The following is a 22,493-nucleotide window of genomic DNA, read 5'->3' on the forward strand; positions in this document are numbered from 1 at the left end:
CAGGATTACGCCAGTGAGTTTGATGAGCTTTAATCAGTCACCCAAAGATCAACACAACTGTAGCGTGCAAACCATTCAAATCAGGAAAAAAAAGTTTATTGCTTTGCCATACTGCCAGTCACGAGACTGTAAATCCACTGTGCTACGTCTTTGCGTAACTAGGCCGGGTCATTATAACGTTTGTAATTATATATGCTATGCCAGAAATCAGTCAGGGCTGTTTACAACTTCACCGAAAAAAACATTAAAGCTTGACATAAACCATTCCCTTTATGGGCTCACAGCGCCCCCTGTCGGCAAATTTACTAGCAACCAGGACCTCTACTAAACCGGAGGAGCTGTCCACGCAACTCCATAACTAACACACACACACACACACACACACACACACACACACACACACACACACACACACACACACACACACACACACACACACATATATGTTCCAATTTAGTAAAGGATGGTTCATATTTTACATGTTACTTTTTTATTCTACCCGTCAACCTACCGGGTCCATAGCGCGCAAGTTTGAACAGTACGCAATTCAGTTCTCACGGAAGAGCAACTTTTACGAGCGCATGGAGGATACGCTCCCGTCTTTCCTCATTCTCTCCAACAAAGAAGCTCGCTCTCAACTCATGTGTCCTACAACAGACGCTCGCTCTCAACTCATGTGTCCTACAACAGAAGCTCGCTCTCAACTCATGTGTCCTACAACAGAAGCTCGCTCTCAACTCATGTGTCCTACAGCCGGACACTGCGGGAGTGCGTTTCACGCGCATGAAAAGAAGCGCTGTTCTCCCGAGCGTGCTCGCGGCGGGGAGCGGGTGAACATTAACGTGGCTCGCCCGAACAATGTCGCGTTGTGCACGCCTGCGTCCTGACAGCGGCCGATCGCTGCGCCATCGGTCGTGCCGGTGCGCAATCGGGCCGGTGTTTACCTTCGCTTTGAATCTTAAAAGCGTGAGATAGTTGGAAAGTGATTGACTTTTAACCGCAATGCGCCTCATTGTTCCATTGGATCTGCATGTGACGGTGTTAAGTGGTCTCGTTTAGTATTCGGGCGGCTGTGCGTGTGTAGTGGCGGAGGGGGGCTACACCTGTCTATGCGCGCTATTGTCCACGCCGCCCGGAATGTCGCGCTATGCCGAACAGTTCACACGTTGATCATGCGTGCTGGCCGACGCCTAAAAGACGGAGGTCAAACGGGCCAGACTGCTGTAAAAGTCATTATAATGAACAGAGTCATAAGCACTGGCGGAATAACTGTCGAGTCTAAGATTTCTGCCCAACTTAAACCTAATTTCGCCTTGGGCATATTTGCACGTCTAATTCGGGAGGGGACATCTTTGACACCAGTGCAAAAGCTGATGAATACACTGAATGGCAGTCACCAGTCCACAGTCAGTTAGCATTCAAACTTGCATTCAAACTGGGGTACAGAGGTTCAAGACAATTCAATTTGTGCATAAATGGCAGTGTCTACAGATCTGTGTATGGACATCGTCTGATAGTTCTGTAGTGTCTTCAGATCTGTGTATGGACATCGTCTGATAGTTCTGTAGTGTCTTCAGATCTGTGTATGGACATCGTCTGATAGTTCTGTAGTGTCTTCAGATCTGTGTATGGACATCGTCTGATAGTTCTGTAGTGTCTGCAGATCTGTGTATGGACATCATCTGCTAAATCTGTAGTGTCTTCAGATCTGTGTATGGACATCATCTCATAGTTCTGTAGTGTCTTGTATTTGATACTCCTTTATTTGATATTGTTACATTCTACAATATTGGCACATTCGCCTATATAGTCCCTTGTTATATGTTATATTTTTTAATGTGTTTTTTAATGTCTTGTATGACAGTGATGCCTACAGAGATACCTACTGTATGACAGTGACAGATACACATAACTGTAACTGATTTGATTTTTACACCTGTCACTCAGGATTAGAAAACAGCCACAGGTCACAGGTCACAGGTCATGCTTTTAGTCCAGAGGGAGTGTGACCCCCTAGCCCGGACAGCAAGACGACCAAAAGCATAAAAATGTCCTCCGCTAAGAACAGATGTTCTCCTTGTGTTGCTCAAGGGGATACAAGGCAGCTATACAGAGCAAGCACTAATAAACTCTCTGTGGGAGCACTCCAGAACTTTAGACCTGTCTCCTGCATAGGGCTGAGTGACTGTTACTGTAGCGCCATAGCGATCAGGGCGTTGTGGCTGGAGGTGTAGCTTTGTCTTTGGTACATTTCTCTAGGAGTATATAGATGTTTGCTTAGATTCGGTTTTGCCTGTGTGTTTGCGTGCGTGTGTGTGTGTGTGTGTGCTTGTTCAAACATACATTTCTGTAAACTTGAAAGCAATTCTGTTCACACAATTAATTGTAGGCACACACTGACTGGAACGTGTGCAGTGCAGCTCAGGGAAAGGACACCGTAGGTAGGTTGGGGTCTACCACTGGCGGGCGCGCTATGCGACCCGCGCTCTTTGATGCAGGATGACTTGAGAGATGCCAGTTGCCTGAGAGAAGGTTGCTGTCTCTCGTCAGGGTAAACGATGGGCCCATAAACGCTCTGGTCTTCACGCCGGGTCAGGCCTGCTCTCACGAGACTTTCACACTTCTCCCCATCTCACAAACAAACACAAGCTTCATTCTCTTCGTGTGGGTTTTGACAAATTTAGCTCAACCAAGCTGACATCAGTCAGATAATTAATTACATTTAATTTCACTCATAATTGAATTACTTTAAATTAACACATCACATGGGTCAAATCAGTTGATTGGACAGTGGCATCTCAGTGGTTAAGCTACTTGACTTGACACTGTTGGGCCCCTGAGCAAGACCCTTAACCCTCAATTGCTCAAGTTGTACTCAGTCATAATTGTAAGTCGCTTTGGATAAAAGTGCCTGCTAAATGCCGTAAATAAATGATTGCTTACTGTGTAACAAGTGACTCGAAACAAGTGCATGTCTTCCACTGGAGATAAGGAGTGTACACACACTTACAGTCACGTCTGTACACACACCTAGAGACACGTCTGTACACACACTCAATCACGTCTGTACACACAACTACAGACACGTCTGTACACACACTCAGTCACGTCTGTACACACACCTACAGACACGTCTGTACGCACTCCTAGAGACACGTCTGTACACAAACCTAGAGACACGTCTGTACGCAAACCTAGAGACACGTCTGTACGCAAACCTAGAGACGTCCACTTGGTTGTCAGTTTCCGAGCAAGTGTGAGTGTAAAGTGGCGACTCTTTGCTGGTTCGAGTTGTTTGTGGTGGACGGGGGGGAGGGGTCTGTTCCTCTGGTCGTCTCAGCAGGGAGTAGATAAGATACTGTAGACGCTATGCCTCTCACTGGCACAACCCCCTTGGAATTTAAGCTCAAACATATGGCCATCAACTCCTGCTGTTTCTCACAGGGAGTCCAGGAATTCTGGTTTAATGACCTCTGGGGGCTTAATGAACCCCCGACCTGGGCCCAAACCTTACTCTGCAAAAACAAATATACAAATACAGCCATAAGCTCAGGTGTCTTGTGGGGAGAAGGTGTTTGAAGAAGTGCATGTGTGGAAAAAGGCATTTGCAAATGTTTACAATGTGATTGTTTGCAAAGTGGTTGTTTACAAAGCAGTTTTGCATTAAGACACAAAAAACAACAGTGTTTGCAGGACAGTTGCGGAACAACTGAAGGAAGGAAAATACTTTTCAATCAGTGAAAGTACAAAACAAATGAACAGACTCCATATCTGTAGGTGTTTGTAACCATATATTTTTATAACTGTAGGTGTTTATAGTATTCTACAGGCAACACTACACATACAGGGCTTTTGTATAGTAACAGAAACACACAAACACAAGCATTGTGTGCATCAACACACAAGCACATACACACACAAGTAATGTTTATTCTTGTAATCAACTGTAAACATTAAATAGGTATTGACCCTGGTTTTGACATGCTAGGTTTTGGTCAATAAATCCTATAAAGGTCAAGGAGTCCAGCTGTAGCGTTAATTGTTGTTGTTGTTGTTGTTGTTGTTGTTGTTGCTGTTGTTGTTGGGCGCACGGTATGCAGTGGGTGAGGGTGAAGTAACGCTGAAGTGGGGGGTTGCGGGTTGGAGGTGCAGGTTTGCATTTCCACGTGCACTCTGGTGTCATTTGTACCATCCCCTTTCATCAGGAATATGAGACAAACGTGTGTCTGATTGGCAGACATTACAGGTGCACTAAGACCACAGACAGGATTAGAGACTGACTAAGACCACAGACAGGGTCAGAGACTGACTAAGACCACAGACAGGATCAGAGAGTGTCTAAGACCACAGACAGGATCAGAGAGTGTCTAAGACCACAGACAGGGTCAGAGACTGACTAAGACCACAGACAGGATTAGAGAGTGTCTAAGACCACAGACAGGGTCAGAGACTGACTAAGACCACAGACAGGATTAGAGAGTGTCTAAGACCACAGACAGGATTAGAGAGTGTCTAAGACCACAGACAGGGTCAGAGACTGACTAAGACCACAGACAGGGTCAGAGACTGACTAAGACCACAGACAGGATTAGAGAGTGTCTAAGACCACAGACAGGGTCAGAGACTGACTAAGACCACAGACAGGATTAGAGAGTGTCTAAGACCACAGACAGGGTCAGAGACTGACTAAGACCACAGACAGGGTCAGAGACTGACTAAGACCACAGACAGGATTAGAGAGTGTCTAAGACCACAGACAGGGTCAGAGACTGACTAAGACCACAGACAGGGTCAGAGACTGACTAAGACCACAGACAGGATTAGAGAGTGTCTAAGACCACAGACAGGGTCAGAGACTGACTAAGACCACAGACAGGATTAGAGAGTGTCTAAGACCACAGACAGGGTCAGAGACTGACTAAGACCACAGACAGGATTAGAGAGTGTCTAAGACCACAGACAGGGTCAGAGACTGACTAAGACCACAGACAGGGTCAGAGACTGACTAAGACCACAGACAGGATTAGAGAGTGTCTAAGACCACAGACAGGGTCAGAGACTGACTAAGACCACAGACAGGATTAGAGAGTGTCTAAGACCACAGACAGGGTCAGAGACTGACTAAGACCACAGACAGGATTAGAGAGTGTCTAAGACCACAGACAGGGTCAGAGACTGACTAAGACCACAGACAGGGTCAGAGACTGACTAAGACCACAGACAGGATTAGAGAGTGTCTAAGACCACAGACAGGGTCAGAGACTGACTAAGACCACAGACAGGATTAGAGAGTGTCTAAGACCACAGACAGGGTCAGAGACTGACTAAGACCACAGACAGGATTAGAGAGTGTCTAAGACCACAGACAGGGTCAGAGACTGACTAAGACCACAGACAGGATTAGAGAGTGTCTAAGACCACAGACAGGATTAGAGAGTGTCTAAGACCACAGACAGGGTCAGAGACTGACTAAGACCACAGACAGGGTCAGAGAGTGTCTAAGACCACAGACAGGGTCAGAGACTGACTAAGACCACAGACAGGATTAGAGAGTGTCTAAGACCACAGACAGGGTCAGAGACTGACTAAGACCACAGACAGGGTCAGAGACTGACTAAGACCACAGACAGGATTAGAGAGTGTCTAAGACCACAGACAGGGTCAGAGACTGACTAAGACCACAGACAGGATTAGAGAGTGTCTAAGACCACAGACAGGGTCAGAGACTGACTAAGACCACAGACAGGATTAGAGAGTGTCTAAGACCACAGACAGGGTCAGAGACTGACTAAGACCACAGACAGGGTCAGAGACTGACTAAGACCACAGACAGGATTAGAGAGTGTCTAAGACCACAGACAGGGTCAGAGACTGACTAAGACCACAGACAGGGTCAGAGACTGACTAAGACCACAGACAGGATTAGAGAGTGTCTAAGACCACAGACAGGGTCAGAGACTGACTAAGACCACAGACAGGATTAGAGAGTGTCTAAGACCACAGACAGGGTCAGAGACTGACTAAGACCACAGACAGGATTAGAGAGTGTCTAAGACCACAGACAGGGTCAGAGACTGACTAAGACCACAGACAGGGTCAGAGACTGACTAAGACCACAGACAGGATTAGAGAGTGTCTAAGACCACAGACAGGGTCAGAGACTGACTAAGACCACAGACAGGATTAGAGAGTGTCTAAGACCACAGACAGGGTCAGAGACTGACTAAGACCACAGACAGGATTAGAGAGTGTCTAAAACCACAGACAGGGTCAGAGACTGACTAAGACCACAGACAGGATTAGAGAGTGTCTAAGACCACAGACAGGATTAGAGAGTGTCTAAGACCACAGACAGGGTCAGAGACTGACTAAGACCACAGACAGGGTCAGAGACTGACTAAGACCACAGACAGGATTAGAGAGTGTCTAAGACCACAGACAGGGTCAGAGACTGACTAAGACCACAGACAGGGTCAGAGACTGACTAAGACCACAGACAGGATTAGAGAGTGTCTAAGACCACAGACAGGGTCAGAGACTGACTAAGACCACAGACAGGGTCAGAGACTGACTAAGACCACAGACAGGATTAGAGAGTGTCTAAGACCACAGACAGGATTAGAGACTGACTAAGACCACAGACAGGGTCAGAGACTGACTAAGACCACAGACAGGGTCAGAGAGTGTCTAAGACCACAGACAGGATTAGAGAGTGTCTAAGACCACAGACAGGATTAGAGAGTGTCTAAGACCACAGACAGGGTCAGAGACTGACTAAGACCACAGACAGGATCAGAGACTGACTAAGACCACAGACAGGATTAGAGAGTGTCTAAGACCACAGACAGGATTAGAGAGTGTCTAAGACCACAGACAGGGTCAGAGACTGACTAAGACCACAGACAGGGTCAGAGACTGACTAAGACCACAGACAGGGTCAGAGAGTGTCTAAGACCACAGACAGGATTAGAGAGTGTCTAAGACCACAGACAGGGTCAGAGACTGACTAAGACCACAGACAGGGTCAGAGACTGACTAAGACCACAGACAGGATTAGAGAGTGTCTAAGACCACAGACAGGGTCAGAGACTGACTAAGACCACAGACAGGGTCAGAGACTGACTAAGACCACAGACAGGATTAGAGAGTGTCTAAGACCACAGACAGGGTCAGAGACTGACTAAGACCACAGACAAGGTCAGAGCAAGGTCAAATGAGGTAGGTTAGGTACCTGGATCTGTTAAGTTAGGTTAGGTTAGGTACCTGGATCAGGTGAGTTAGGTTAGGGTTGGACCTGAACTTTGCTGGCCAAAAGAGAGACTGTTTGTGCAAACCACAAGACTCTCTCATATCAGGTGGCATGTCTGGTTAAACTCTGAGACTCTCTCTGAGGACTAGTGGGAATGTTGAAGTGTGAACCCTCCTGACATCCACTGGACTCCAGGAAGTTTTAGCCATAGCTGTACATGTTTCAGTGCCTCTCATGTTTATGTCTGAGACCACTGTTTTGGGATGTCCTTCTCAGACCTCTGGCTACTCATCACTGTCTATAGTGGCAAAGGGGTGCTGATAAACCACTGTTGTCATGGTTACGGTATGTAAGCCACTACTAACACTATGGATCCAGCAGGGACCAGACTATGGGATGAGCTTTATTTCTCAGCAGTGTTACGCCATCTGCTGGCAGATAAATGTAACATCCGTTTTTGACAACTAGGAGGCATCAAAACCACAAAATATGATTACACAGAGACGCTCGTGAGGTGTTGCGTCTCTCAGCGAGTCTCTTTTCTGTTTCATTCCATGCTTGGTTTTTACCTTTCATTTGATCGTATGTTATTCTTTGCTTTATCTTTTATTTTCCGTATTTTCGTAATTTATTTATCGTCATTTTATTCTAGATTTGTTTTATTGCTGTTGTATCCTCTTGTAAAGCACTCTGGGAAACCGCGTGCTGTGCGTTTCTTGTCAGTGAAACGTGACCTGAACAGCACGCGCTTCTAATTAAAGCTTCTGCAAGCGCGCATAACTTTAGTTTTGCATGTTTGGGCTCGTGCCGCGTCAGTATATTGATCAGGTTGTACGTCTTGCATATCGGAAGGTCACAGAGCTTTTAGTATGACAGGCACGCGAGGAGGCGCGAGTGTCCTGTTTCGTACCGACGTTACCACGGCGATGGACATGTTTCCGGTATGGCCGGTCAGGTTAATCATCAGTAGTGTAATGATCACAGGGTTTGCCCTTCTCACGCCTTCCTCAAACACATTATTCTACTTCATGAGTAGATCCCTGCTTGTGAGCGTACTCAGAAGCCCCTCTGTACCTGCGTACACACCTGCGTACACACCTGTTTATAGCCTGCAGCACGCTTGTGGGTAGGAATCAGGCCGGTATGCAGATGGAGCTGGGAGCGGGCGAAGGCGGGGAAACTGGGAGGCAGAAAATATTTCAGGAAGAGACAGACAGGCAGTCATGTAATTTCAGACCTTCGTGCCACTTGTTAGTGTGTTTAAGTTTTGTGTGTTTGCTCACATGCACGTGTGTGTGTGTGTTGCGAAGGGGACGTAACCCGTAGTCATGTGCTAAATTTGCTTAGCTACTTTGCATGTTGGCTCTTGGTGGCCACTGTTAACTCATGTTTCAGAAAACAAAGGGAAGTTTGTTCTTCTCATGATAAGACAGGGAACAGTTTCAACCTTGTGCTTGATTTAAGATGCTGAACAAACCTGTTAGCAGAATTTAAAGCAGATTAGTTATTTTTGATTGCCAAGACACATTTCTTACAATTATGGTCCATTTCCCAAAAACTAAGCACAAATGCACAGCTGCTCACTCATATCCACAAACATCAAACTATCCACAAACATCAAACTCTCCACTCACAACCACGTCACCTCTCATTTACACCAAACTGTCTTCAGATATCACAGAAAGGCCATAAAATACACAAATACATGCCCACAACACACTGGTGAGATCAATACAACAACCTGCTACTGCTACAGCGAGTAACAGAAACTACGATCCAGAACAACCTCTTTACATGACGAACGCGGTATAAAAACACAACGTGTACAAATTTTCAAAATCTCTAATTCCTCAATATACTGTAGTAAACTGAAATTGGGTAAAAGACAGCTGATAAAGAAGATGGAATTCAGGGAAAATAATCTCCAGGCATTTACATAAACCAAAGACAAACAGTACATACATAATGAACCTCGCATTTATTCTGCCTCACCTGCCAAACCAGAGAATTTCATTAACACCACAGGCAACATTAGATCCAGACAGGCAGGGGTAAAACCCCCCACGCTTCCACACCGCCCCACAGCGTCCTGCAAGGCCCAGAGGAGAGGGCCACTCGGTCGTGGACTGTCCACCACCAGGCCAGAACGGAGAGCGCTCTCCAGGGTTCGGAGGGGAGAGAACACAGGTAGAAAGATGCCAGTGAATGCAGCCTCAGTCGTGAACCAGGACGCAGTGCAGACAGGTGTTAGCTGATACTGTCCCAGATGCCATCACACGGCCTACGCTACAGTGCATAGCGCTGTGATACACAACTGCACTCAGACACCTGATACCATGTCTGAGAAACTACACTTGCACATACTTCAGTCACTGGGTTTTAACTTTTGGCGTTTCATTGGAAAGGAACACGACAGGCCCGATTCATTTTCAACTTGATCCGTCGAAAAATGTGGTCGGTGGTTGAGATGCTGACTGCAACAACACCCTGGACCAGTCCTTGATCCTCAGCAACTCTCCTCTGTCTCCCTTGTACACGATGGATGTTGTTATCAATGATCATATTGATGATTTCCAGCTCCTCCATTACGTGGCTGTCTCTCAGTTCTTCTAAAACAGAAGTCCAGTAAACCAGGCATTTTACAAAATAAGAGCATGCTGTAACTCCAAATGGACTGTATGTGATATGAATTTCAGACAGCACACAGGATTACAGAGCAAACCGCTCACTGTACATGTATGTGTTGTAATAGCACAGAGTGCAGCACGCCAACATTACAGTAGGCAGTAGACTGGTACAGATTCCACTGGCTCAGATCCTCACTCAGCTTCCGTTACATCCCATAGACAAGGATATGGTCCAACAGAGATGCACAAAACTCACAAGAAACTATCCATCTCCTTGTCCTACATATATGCTGGTTCTGTCTTTTGGTAGGCTGCATCATGGTTTAATAATAATTTGTTCACCATGGCGGTGTAGGGTGGAGGAAGGAACAGTGCACAGCCCAGCTGAGTACTGAGCATGCGAGTAGGTTTGTGAGGAAGATCAGACCGGTGTGAAGGATCGAGGTTATTCAGGGCTTTGTAGGGGTGTAGGTCGTGAGTATACAGGGTTGAGATGTTTCCTTAATAGGCTCAGTCAGAGTGTGTAAGAGACTGAGAAAAACACATAAAATGCAAAGCGCACACAGACTGATGGAACGAAGGGAAACTCTCTGTTCACCGAAGGGTTATTTTTAACCCAAACACAGTGTTTTGGTTCGCAAAGTTCATCTTCCCACAGAGTACAGAGTGAGCCCTCTGCACAGTTTTAGTTTCTGTTCCAGTTGTTTCTCCGTGTGTGTGCGTGTACATGTGTGCGTGTCTACACTCTCCTCTTTAAAGACTCCGTGCTGTCTGCTGCTTCAGAGTCCCTCAGCTGGGACTGTGTTTGGTTTATGTAAACACACATCATGATTTTTAATGTTGTCTCATCCGGGATCGTGTGTGTGTGTGTGTGTGTGTGTGTGTGTGTGTGTGTGTGTGTGTGTGTGTGTCTCACCTTGGATCTACACCACTCTCGTTGAGTCAGCAACAGCCAGTGTGTTTACAGTTGCTCCTCTGGAGAAGGTAATTCCAACAAAGGTAATTCCTGACCGAAGAAGAGGCAACATAAATATATCCCTCTCCCCACTTCTCTCTCTCTTGTTACTACAGAACTAAGTAGCAATGGTATTTACTGGAATGTTGTGTGTGTGTGTGTGTGTGTGTGTGTGTGTTACACTGGACTACATGGCAGGATGTCACTGGCATGGAGTCTCTGGCTCACTGGCACCATTGGAAAGCCCTGGTACAGAATGTCCCATTCTGAGACAAAACACCGAGACAAAGCAACACTGAAACAAAACAACTGTAATGTTTCAGGCAAGAAAGAGGCAAGAGGCAGAATGCAAATGCAGGAGACTATTTAATGAGCGAGAGTAACAAAAACACTGAAGGCTAATAAACAGAAGCAAGGGGAAAACACTGAGGAAAATAACACATGAATTAAGCAAACAGACGCACGGGCGAGGACAGTATAGCGAGCGTACTCTAAACATGACGGAACAAACCTAGCTTACCACAATAACAGACAATATGGATGACAAACCCCAGGGCTTAAATAACCAAAACAATTAAGGACTAACCAGACACAGGTGAACATATGACCAGGGAAAACCAAAACAAGGACTGGACTTGAGGAACAGACGAGGGGCGGAGAAAACGAAACCAAGGAAGAGAACAAGAAAGTGAAGGAAAACAGACACGACAGGGAAACTTTGGAAACAGGGATGTCAGGAGGGTGGCCAATCGTTACAACACTGAGACAAAACAACTATTACATCTATTTAGCAGTCATAAGGATCACCTTGGTCAGTTAATAGCCATTATCATGTATACAGTTATCCATTATCAATATATACACAGTTAGTTTGGCACATGCTGTGCTGTGGGTTTAGGGCAGAAGATGATTTTAATACCATTAAAGCTGGATTCCAGGATCACCATTTACATTCATGTTTGGCCAAGCCCCATTTAGAAACTGGCCTTTGGCCCTGATATGGGATCAGTTTCCATTATACACACTCTGATCTCCACTGTAATTAGGAGAGCCTTAGATATGGTCCCAGATCAGACTCCATGTGGCCATTATGCCATGAACTTGACAGAGAGGAATGCTAGCTGCTGGTGTTGTGTTGCACCTGGTAACCATAGAGGCCAGAGTCGGCCAGCTGATTAGTTCGAGCTTGAATATCACATTCCACAGGCGAGGAGGTTGATGCGAAGTTCAGCTGGGCTGGTGTCCTGCTCTTTTAACGACTGACGTCACGTTCGCTAAAAGTTTAAATCCAGGTGTGGTAGGGGTAATAACCTGTTTGGGTGCGTTTGCACTCAAATTTGTACTGTTTGAGGATCTCAGGTATTCATTGGAACCACCTGGACACGTGTATCATATGTTCACAGTATATACCTCATTAGGTGTGTCGAGGTCTTTCCAACACATCTTAACCCTGAATATGACTTTGGAAATGAAGAGGGAGAGTTCATTTTAGGCTGCTTAAGACTATGCCTGTTGTAAAAAACTCTTTAAATAAATAAGTAAAATAAGCTTAAAATAGGGTCCTGCAATGGACGGCCGTCCTGACCGGGGTCGGGTCCCGCCTTTCCCCCTGTACTGCCGCGGTGGCTCCGCCCCCCATGACCCTATATTGAGTTACGAGGGTTAGCAGACGGATTAAACAGGTTCGTAGGTTGAAGCGTGTAGAGACGTACGTGTCTCCAACAGCCATGAAGCTTGACAAGGAGCTCGTCCTGCAGTCTAAGGGTGTTACTCCTAAACCAAGTATTTACAAAAATAACACAACCAATCAGGGCGCATCCTTGGTATTTTTGTCAGATGTTCAGGAACATCACAGGGTGTCACAAACATGCACCCATCGCATACCTTGCATTCAGGTCAGCCCTGAGGAAATGTATCTTTGTTTAAGACAGTCCACATTCAGGTAACAAGCATAGCCCTGTGTCAGTCAGCTCTCTACCCACTCACTACAGAATTACACCCCAGCACCCCCTTCTGCACGAGCTGTAAGAGGGCAGCGTCTGTGTCAGCCCGACACTGCGATTAGCATCCACCCAGGTCCGGTGACACACTCCAGCAGGGTGTAGGGCGGCTGTGATGAGAGATGAAAGTGAGGAGATCTCGCTGAGACATGAAAACATTCTCACTGTAGATTATAATTTTTTTTTTTTTCCCAACAGACATTTTTTCGTTTTACATCAGAGGGCCGTACCCTGAATTTCAAGTGGGGTCTATGCATATTCAAGAGATGTTTATTAATTTTTAATCATTCTTGTTATTTTAACTGTATTACTCCACTGTGTAAAAAAACATGCCATTTATCTGCACAATTCCACACTCCAGAATGAGGTTAAATCGCTTTGATGTATCATTCCTTAATTATTTACAGCAAAACAATAGGTTAATGAATTTTTGAATGGCCTCGTTAATGTATTTGTGGATAGTCGAAGTCAGCAACCAAGGGCTTTAAAATTCCTGCGAATCCTATTGGCTGTTGAAATACTGCATACGGATCATAGTGCTGTGATTGGCCGATTGCAGGTGCCGCTGTGGCAGCGAAAGCTCCTCCTTCGCTAAGAAGGGGTGGAGAGGGCGGGGACAAGCGATATTTACAAACAGCACTTAAAGAGACAGGACACACGTCCCACTGGCTGTACTGGAGTCACTGGACCGCCTTGCTGGCATTGGTAACACAGTATAGTATCGCAGACACATCAAAGGGAACTGCAGCGACCACAAATCGTGCTAACGACGGAACGAGCGTGAGAAATACAGGGCGATGCCTTACAGTGCCTCTGCTTATATGAGCAACAGTGAATCAATCCTAGTTTATATCTTATCAACCCTGTGAACACGGTGACAAGTGTCCCACCCCCCACCCTGTTACCCTGGGGCTCGGTCGGGATCTTGTGTAAAATTCTGATTGGCTTACCACCCCCGGTGGGCGGAGACGGGGCGTGGCTAAGGGCACTGTGACCTCACAATCAGCTGTTTTGTGCGTTCTGTGCTCTGATCCGGGGATCAGCTGGGCGAAGCAATAACAGCAGGAAAATCATCTGCAGAAAAACATCAACTTGGCGGATACAAACTGCAGATATTCTAGTAAAGTTTAACGTTTACACGGAACACTTCTTCTAAGAAGAAACGCCGTTGTATTTTTTTTTTTTTTATCGTGGGGCACTTACTACCTCTCCTAAAGCTATGCTTTAAGATTTATTTAGTCCTTTTTACTGTGTTTCGTCCACACGTTTAGCTACAACTTTTTTTTTATTTTTTATTTTTTTAACAAAGGCAGGTAAGATGTGTACGATCTCCAGTTTCTTTGTGTCTAGTCGTGTGAAACATGGTTTTGTATTCTAACGGCCCCGATGTAAATGCATCTAGATGAAAAGTACTGAACTCTAGTATAATATCCTGGCCGTAAACGTTCAATGTACGGGTCGAACGCTCTTTTTAACGTCTGCCATTAAGAATCTAACCATAAATGGATGGGTCGGGCAGGATTTCGTTTGTCGACATACCTTTTATAGGTCAGCTCTGTCATTCTGATACCGTCACTGCCTTGCCCTACAATAGCCTCGTCCGACATTAACTTTACACTGCTGCATGCATGTTGTTTTTCCTTAATTTCAGGCTAAAGATTCCGAAACAGTAGATTTTATTTTGGTGAATGATAGACGTGTGGGTATGACTGGTGTTTAATCGAGTGTTTGACGCGTCCTATTGTTTTGCTCGCTGTGATGGCCACCCTGGGGTTTAATTAAAGCCCCTAGCCCGAGCCTGGATGCGGTCCAGAGCCCACGCTCGGAGCCGAGTCCCGTCACTGTGTAGCCTTCCCACTTCCATATCGTGGATATGCGGCTTTCTATCGCGTCGTTTCCATTTCATTTCCGTCGTTTGACAGCGTCCCGTCTGTTTGTGCTTTTCCCTGTCTGTCACTCGAGCCCAAGGCTTCCCTCGACACTTCAGTCGTTACACCTCTCGACTCGACGGCTCTGGCGTCCAAACGCCGTTAACACGACCCGTTAGCACACGGTCCGGTGAAGTCCGGTCCAGGTTTTTCTTTTGTCGTGTATTTTTCCGTCCTCCGGTCTTGAGGAGGCGGGGCCTAGCTGCGCGAACCACGTCAGTGACGTAAACGCGCACCCGCCCCGCCCCCGTCCACGTCGTAGGCTCCGCCTTACACGGACGCCTTCGAGAGTGACGATAGGCCAGTGAATTGATGGACAGCTGATACAGGCGTTCCAAATCACACATGGACATGTTTACCTCACGAGCACGGCGCACGCTCGGAACAGGACGCGCGCGCGAACGCGTGCGCGTTAGTCATTAGCGATACGGGTTCATGACGCACAAATGACGCCATCTCTGTCTGACGTCACAGGAGGATACCATAGTTTATGTATGAGATGTAATGTCAGATATTAGGAACTGTCATTAAAGAATAAACTAATTAATAAGTGACGTGCGCCAACAGAACCAACCCCAAAAATGACCAGTAAAAGAAAAGACAGCTTTGTTCTTCTGGACATGAGGGAATGACAAAAAATAGTTTAGCAGGCCAGCATGAGAGGACGTCCTACATTCGGTTGACATAAAGGGCAGTTACAACTTCACATGAAGACGCAAAGCTCAGAACAGTAAACAATGACATTCTACTGTCATTCCATGTAAGACGCTATATAGATCGGACCGTGTCAGGCCGTAATATAGATCAGTTAGCCACTGTACTAGTGGTCAGCCTACAGTCTCACACTTAGCAGATGTTCAGAGGTCCTCTACGTTACTTGTGTTCAGAGGTTAGAGAATCTGAGTTGAGATGTTTCCTTCTCTTACTGAAGTAAACAATAGTGTTACTGTTACTGTTGTCTACTGCCATGATGTCGATCAATTCAAAGCATAATTTAATAAGCTGTGGCTGGTATTTGTGTATCTCAGGGGCAGGTCCAACATGTGTAATGTGGGTGTGCGCTGTGACCTTGGCGACCAAAAATATTGATAGCATTTATGAATAACTTAACTGTTAGTATACGTCCTGGGACACTTTTCCTGACTGGCCAGTTTATTTATACACAGTGGGGTGGGGGGTGGGGGTGGGTCTAAACAGTGTGTCTAAACACATACATGGACAGTGTCTGAGATTCAGAGATTGTTTCTCTTTCTTGTGAGATGGCTGTTCCTCCACTGTGCTTGTTTGCACTTCAAGGTCAGAGTGCACTTTTAGGTCATGACAGAAAAAGACACACAAAAAAAGACAGAAAATCTGTGTTGCTTACTCAAAAGTTATGTAAATGGATGGTTGTATTTAATGGCTCTTATAATACTGCAGTAGATCTCTTTAATATAATCTATAATATGTGTGGTAGGACGTGTCTGCGTTGGTGTAATGTAACAACATTTTAAAAAAGGTCAGAGATGATAAATGTAAACCCACAAACACATCCTGGAGGAAACTCAAGAGCAGATGTTCCTGTTTATACGGGAAACAGAATTCGCCACACAAGATATCGCAGTGGAAATATAATGTCTTTTCTTACTGATTTTCTTTCTGGTTGTTAGTGATGTTCCATGAGAGCGTGCAGGACTAGACTGGGTGGTGCCTCACACGCCCACGCCGCTCCAGACACAAGATGAACATGTTCACCATAGACTGATTAGATCACCTGAACCACAGCTGGGCAAACTAGAACTGGATGCTGGTTCTGTTTTTACGGGTTTCCAGAACCAGAGCGGTTTCCAGTAGCAGGGAAATTACATTCCAGCCCACAGACAATTCCGATGGTGTGACATGTGAATGTGCTATCATTTCCATTCACTTGCTCTTTCTCTGCTGTTTGTCTTTTTTTCTTCCTGCAGGCCTTTGTAGTAAAAGAAAGACCATAAGTTTGCACTTTGACAGTTGGACAACTCTTCCAGGACTCCTCGGAGACTTGACGAGCATCCAGTCCAACACACCGTGCCACTCAACAGCCTCAGAAGACCAACAAAAACCAGTGACTGTAAATACGTTATTGCATTTTTTTCTCTAAGAAAAATTCCACGGCAGCTCACGCTCAGGACGCCTTCGGATTCTGCCCTTTGACCTCAGCGTCAGCAATGTTCCAGCGCCTAAGTAACCTGTTGTTTGGTGAGGTGGAGGTCGTCTCCGCTGACCTTAACGGGCCCAAGCCCTGCGTCACTGAGGCTGATGAGGAAGGATGGCTCCTAGTAAATCTACCTGGTAAGTGTGTGAGGAACCATGGGAAATGTAGTCAGTAGGGTTCATACTATAATGTAAGTTTATGTATGAAAAGGTTTTAGTGTGGATTTTGATTTCCTTATTTATTTTGCATGTCACATCTTCAAAGTCATGAAATATTTACCCAAGATGTATGCAAAGTAGACATACGTACATAAAACTAATGATAGTATTCCTATGTTTTTATGTCCTGTTTTTGTTTTTTACCTTCTTCCAACCCTGCTCCATATTTCGCTCATATCCCGTGACTGGTGTGTGCATGTGCGCTTTATCCCCGCATGGCTTTTTATGATGGTTTTGTCCATATTTTCCCGTGTATTATTTGCTCCACCCCTTCCACACCCCCAATTTCTTTCCACCCCTCTGCGCCCCCACCCTGCACCATGTGCCCAGGTAAAGACTGTACCATGCTGGGTGAGGGCGGGGCAGGGGCACCAGCTATAGCACAGTCGCTTCCCCACAGTGAATTCCAGAGGGCGGAGTCAGAATGTGACGCATTCAATCCCTCTCGGACACACGGCCCCGCCCCTTCCCGGTGCAGGAGCCGCAGGACTAGAGTGGGCAGGGCCTTGGCGGCCCGCCCTCCTTCCCCTTCCCCCAGCTCCGCCCCTTGCCTTGGCTCTCCCTCCCCTCACGTCTCGGAAGCAGTGAATGCGCTGTCCGGCCCCGCCCGCTGCATGCGGGGCTCCGCCCCTGTGTCTCCGGGCTCCCGCGGCTGTATGGACGAGAGCTGGTTTATCACGCCTCCCCCCTGTTTCACTGCAGAGGGCGCTCCGGCCCAGGCTAGCCCCATGGAGGACCTCCTCATCGAGCACCCCAGCATGTCCGTCTATGTCGCCTCTGGAAACCTGTCGGTGGTGGAACAGAGTGCAGCCAGCTTGGCTGGCAGCGTGAGGTAGGCGCCCACTCCACTCCTGAACACGTCCCTCTACGTGGCCTAATATTACACATGTTGTTACACATGTTGTTACACATGTTGTTACACATGTTGTTACACATTTCGTTACACATGTCGTTACACATGTCGTTACACATGTTGTTACACATGTTGTTACACATGTTGTTACACATGTCGTTACACATGTCGTTACACATGTCGTTACACATGTTGTTACACATGTTGTTACACATGTTGTTACACATGTTGTTACACATGTCGTTACACATGTCGTTACACATGTTGTTACACATGTTGTTACACATGTTGTTACACATGTTATACCATCACATGCCTTTACATATCTTTTTCACTGTACATGTATCACGGCAATATCATGTCATATGACATACTGTTATCATTAGTTTACTATATGTACTGCAATATTGCTGTATACCATGTAATCTCTTTACAGTCTGAACTTGTGTGTCTATCATGGTTTCATGGACTTGGCCCGTTTCTGACTCACTCATGTTGAACATAATTTGTCACAAGTGGGGCGCTGTTAGCCCTGAAATATCTCTGTCCCAGGGACGCTGTGTGTTTTGTTCTAGATCTCTCACTACATGTGTGTTTTTAGTTAGTTTTTTTTTTTTAACTTCTCAGTCTCCTCTTTTCCCATGTTATTTTCCATCTTCCTCTTTCTTTCTGTCTTTCACAGCACGATGTCTGAATCAGCACTGCCCCCTGTGGCCAGGAGCAGCAAGCCCACCAGGATGGCCCGCGGAGCTGCCCACCAAGCGCTCGCCAAGGTGACGCAGGCGTCCCGCGTGCAGAGAGCCAAAGCCCGCGTGGAGCGCCGTCCCCTGGGACGCCACCGTATGCAGAGACAAAACCACGTTTGCCAGCAAATCCCGCGCCACTCCGCACACACCCGGAATGCCTTCCTGCACCAGCCGTGCCAGCGAGGTCTCTGCCATTAACGAGCGCCAGCCTCACACTGGGGGCATTACACCATCCTCCTCCCAGACACCCCGTGGTCTCTCCACGCCACCCACCGTGTCTCTCCTCTTCTTACCTTCTCATGTTCCTCTGTTTAGATGGTGAAGTAGCTTAGCCCACAATATTACTGTTTCACATAATTTAGGAGTTTTAGTTTAAGCACTCAAAACCATTCATTAAGGTCTCATCTCTCTCTCTCTCTCTCTCTCCCAATCATGCCACACACATCTGATCACCAAGGACCTTTTTAGCTTTTCCAGTTAGTGAATGTTGCTCCATCATAAACAGTAGCAGGTCTGTGGTATCTTTCTCATGTTGTTTATGCTCAGTTCCTGGCCAGGACCATCTGGCCTGGTGAGGCCCTCTAGTGGTGAGAGAACGTCTAAGCCTAACACCAAATCCACCTGAAGTGTGTGCGTGTGTGTGTAGAAACGCATATATATATAAAACAGTATAGTTTTAACACTTCTGGATCAACTCAGGTGCATGTTTTAACTTCTAACACTGAGAAGTGGGCACGTTTTCTCAACACACTGAATGGAAGAGAGAGATAGAATGTAAAAGGACTTTAGTATTGGGAAAGCAGGCACGGAGGCAGAATTAGAGAGGATATACTTCAGTAACATATCCGAACCTGAGCATTTACACACTTGCCGCTTGACTAAAGACTGAAACTGTATATTAGCTTGGCTCTTTTGTTTCGTGTTCTTTTAAGACGGCTTTGGGTGGAATATTTCCCTTAAGACACTGTTCCAACAAAAGGCCCCAAAACATTTCACATTGTGCTACTCTGAAAACATTTGTACTAAAAAGGCTTTTGGTTGAGACAGAGTATTGTTATGACACAGTGAAACAGTGATAGTACACTTTAATGAGTGTACTGAGAAAACAGAGACATTATCTGCTCCAGGGACAGTCAGAGGTTGCTATGGGTTACAGGGTGTGGTGGTACATATGTGCAGGATGGTTAATGGACAGCGACTCTAAGATGTTTTGTTGTGTTGTATTTTGGGATTTGTTCCATCCTCGGACCGCTGCTGTCACTGTCGAGCAGGTCATAGCCTCCTCTCACCACTAGAGGGCCTCACCTGTGCAAAACACAAAAAAAACCAACGACAAAAAAAGCAAAAAGTAAAATTCACAAAAATCACTGTGATCACTCAAGGAGGAGCTGGAGGAGAAAGGTTACTTCTTTTCTAGCTTGTCGAGCAACACTGGAGCGCCATCGCATTGCAGCTCCATCTCCATTGCAGAGCCAGTTGTCACCGGGCTGACATCCATGTTAAAGATCCATGCAGTCAGACGCCAGAGTAAGAGTACTCCAGAAAACCTTAGTGCGCGCGTGTACTTTAGTGTTAGCAGGGAAGATGCCCACCTCTGCCCACACACACACACACACATATACACACATACACACGTGTCCTTAGTGCGCGCGTGTACTTTAGTGTTAGCAGGGAAGATGCCCACCTCTGCCCACACACACACACGTGTCCTTAGTGCGCGCGTGTACTTTAGTGTTAGCAGGGAAGATGCCCACCTCTGACAGCTGGAAACCTCTGCCCACACACGTGTCCTCATACACAGTCTGGTGTGCTCTGCACACACACGCATGTCCTCGTGCACAGTCTGGTGTGCTACACACACGCGCGTGCCTGCTGTCCTTCCTGGCTCAGTGTTCTCCACATCGCGCTTCCGCCTCAGTGTCATCCTCACAGGTTCTATTTAACTCTGGTGCTGAAGGTATATGAACATATACTGTACTACTGTCTGTATATTGTTGAGACTTGGATGTACGTTTGCACTGTCTTACATTTTATGGTAAATCAGTTTTTAGCTGTGTGCAATTTTTTTTTTTGTTGGTTTGTTTTTAACAAGCGGTAAAGAGGTTGGAACGTAGCTGCAGATGCTGAGGTGCATGAGTTAGAAAAGTAGTTAAAAGACAAACGATTTGAAATCACTAGCATTAATGTACATAATGCGGAGCTCTTTAAAGTGCAGCGTTTGAATGGCGTGCGTGCTGACGTACTTTAGCGCTAAATGATGTCACCATGTTTCGACTGCAGAACTGAGCTGAACCGGTTGGTCAGATTCCCTGAACACCGCTTCGCTTACCTAGAGATCTTATTATTAAGTGAACCTACTCCTTAACGGTCAGAGATTAAAGTCCTGTGACCAGCCTGTTAGTGAACCTTTAGCGAAAGACCGAGAGCTCCCACGTGTCCTGTACTGTAATGACCTGCCCTGATTGCTGACGCCTTCAGACACGTCAGGAAGTAATGGAACACCTAAAGAATATCCAATAACTACATTTATATGTATGAAACGCATTTAGTTAATATATATTTTTGGATTTTTTTTTCCTTTGAAAATAAGTGTATGAAATGGATGTTTATTTTACAGGGATGACTGTCATGGGCGGGTTTTTTAGTCGAGACATCAATTCCGTTTCCTGTCACATGGTGCTTCTCACCTGCTGGTGTAACAGCTGTATGCGAGTGTAGAGACATCACAAGGGAAGCGAAGTAGGACGGGCGGTAGCACGGCCCAGCACGGTTAACGTTGCGGTTGGAATCGGCTGGCCTGCGTCCTCCAGCCCGGGACACCGCGTTCACTGCTGGTGGTGTTTGGAGATTTAGTTTTGTCTCTTTGTGCGTACGTGGTTAACGCAGTGTGCGGGGCAGCGGTCTACGCTGCTGGGGAAATCGCGGGGGGGCAGTGAAGTGTGATGTGAAAACGGAGAGGGGGTGAATTTAAAACGTATATAACAAAACATACTGATAAAAGAAAACTAAAAAAAGAAAGTTTATGTGCTTGTATTTTATCCCATATTATTAGAACAGTTCACTGTATTCTATTGTCAAAAACAGGGGGGTGGACTATCAAATAAGGAGACTGCTCTTCTGTTTGATCCTTGCACCCTGAAACTATGGCAGCTTTTGAAACGTAAGGGTTCACCTGTATGGAGGTATCCCCTCCAAAGAGTACACCCCCTTGAAAAAAAATACAAATAGATTATATTTAAAAAAAGAATGGTGTATCTTATATTTATGGTGGTTGTGCCTTTCACTGTTCTGCATGGTTTTTGTGATATGCTGACTTTTTTATCCCCGTGGAGTGTGATCAATAGGTCTGTAACTAGTAGAGGCCTGTGTCGGTAGGTCTGTCTGTAGTAGAGACCTGTGCAGACCACAAAGATGGGGCTCAACAATCCATTCAGAAATGCAGGTACAAGACAAAAAAATGTAATAATAAAAAGCACTCAGGATGAAACTTCAAGCTTTTCTCATTTTTCACACCCCACATCGGGATGTGTGCGTGCGTGCATGCGTGTGTGTGCGAGTTGAATAAGAAGTATGTCCTGAATATCGTTCAAGACGAAATACGAGAACTCCCTGTGATTGCAGTAAAACTGGAGCTGCAACTTTAAATGCAAGCTGTGCGCTCAGTATCACTACATCAGCTGTGAAGACGCATGTCAATCCCTTTACCCGCTCTCTCCCCTCAGCTAACCACACACACACACACTA

General features: G+C 46.1%; 1 protein-coding gene across 2 annotated transcripts; it reads left to right on the forward strand.

Annotated features, from left to right (window-relative positions):
• Nucleotides 1-13,840: 13,840 nt before the first annotated feature.
• On the forward strand, nt 13,841-22,236 carry tp53inp2b (tumor protein p53 inducible nuclear protein 2b). Of its 2 annotated transcripts, none has more exons than XM_027025297.3 (4): nt 13,841-14,144; nt 16,706-17,069; nt 17,481-17,982; nt 18,686-22,236. In XM_027025297.3, exons 2-4 carry the CDS (start codon nt 16,946-16,948, stop codon nt 18,945-18,947), a joined length of 888 nt encoding a protein of 295 aa, XP_026881098.2. In that variant the 5' UTR covers nt 13,841-14,144; nt 16,706-16,945; the 3' UTR covers nt 18,948-22,236. The 2 variants fall into 2 exon arrangements, with proteins under 2 accessions (XP_026881098.2, XP_026881100.2); XM_027025299.3 differs by having other exon boundaries at nt 17,853-17,982.
• The last annotated feature ends 257 nt before the right edge of the window (nt 22,237-22,493 follow it).

This window comes from Electrophorus electricus, chromosome 24, assembly GCF_041902795.1.
Source record: "Electrophorus electricus isolate QZ-2024a chromosome 24, ASM4190279v1, whole genome shotgun sequence".
In the NCBI taxonomy this organism is placed as follows: Eukaryota; Metazoa; Chordata; class Actinopteri; order Gymnotiformes; family Gymnotidae; genus Electrophorus; species Electrophorus electricus.

Coding starts and splice junctions, on each gene's coding strand:
- tp53inp2b (XM_027025297.3), top strand. CDS start 16,946: ATGTTCCAGCGCCTAAGTAACCTGTTGTTTGGTGAGGTGGAGGTCGTC. Junction 17,070..17,480: donor GCTCCTAGTAAATCTACCTG/GTAAGTGTGTGA, acceptor CCATGTGCCCAG/GTAAAGACTGTACCATGCTG. Junction 17,983..18,685: donor AGCTTGGCTGGCAGCGTGAG/GTAGGCGCCCAC, acceptor TGTCTTTCACAG/CACGATGTCTGAATCAGCAC.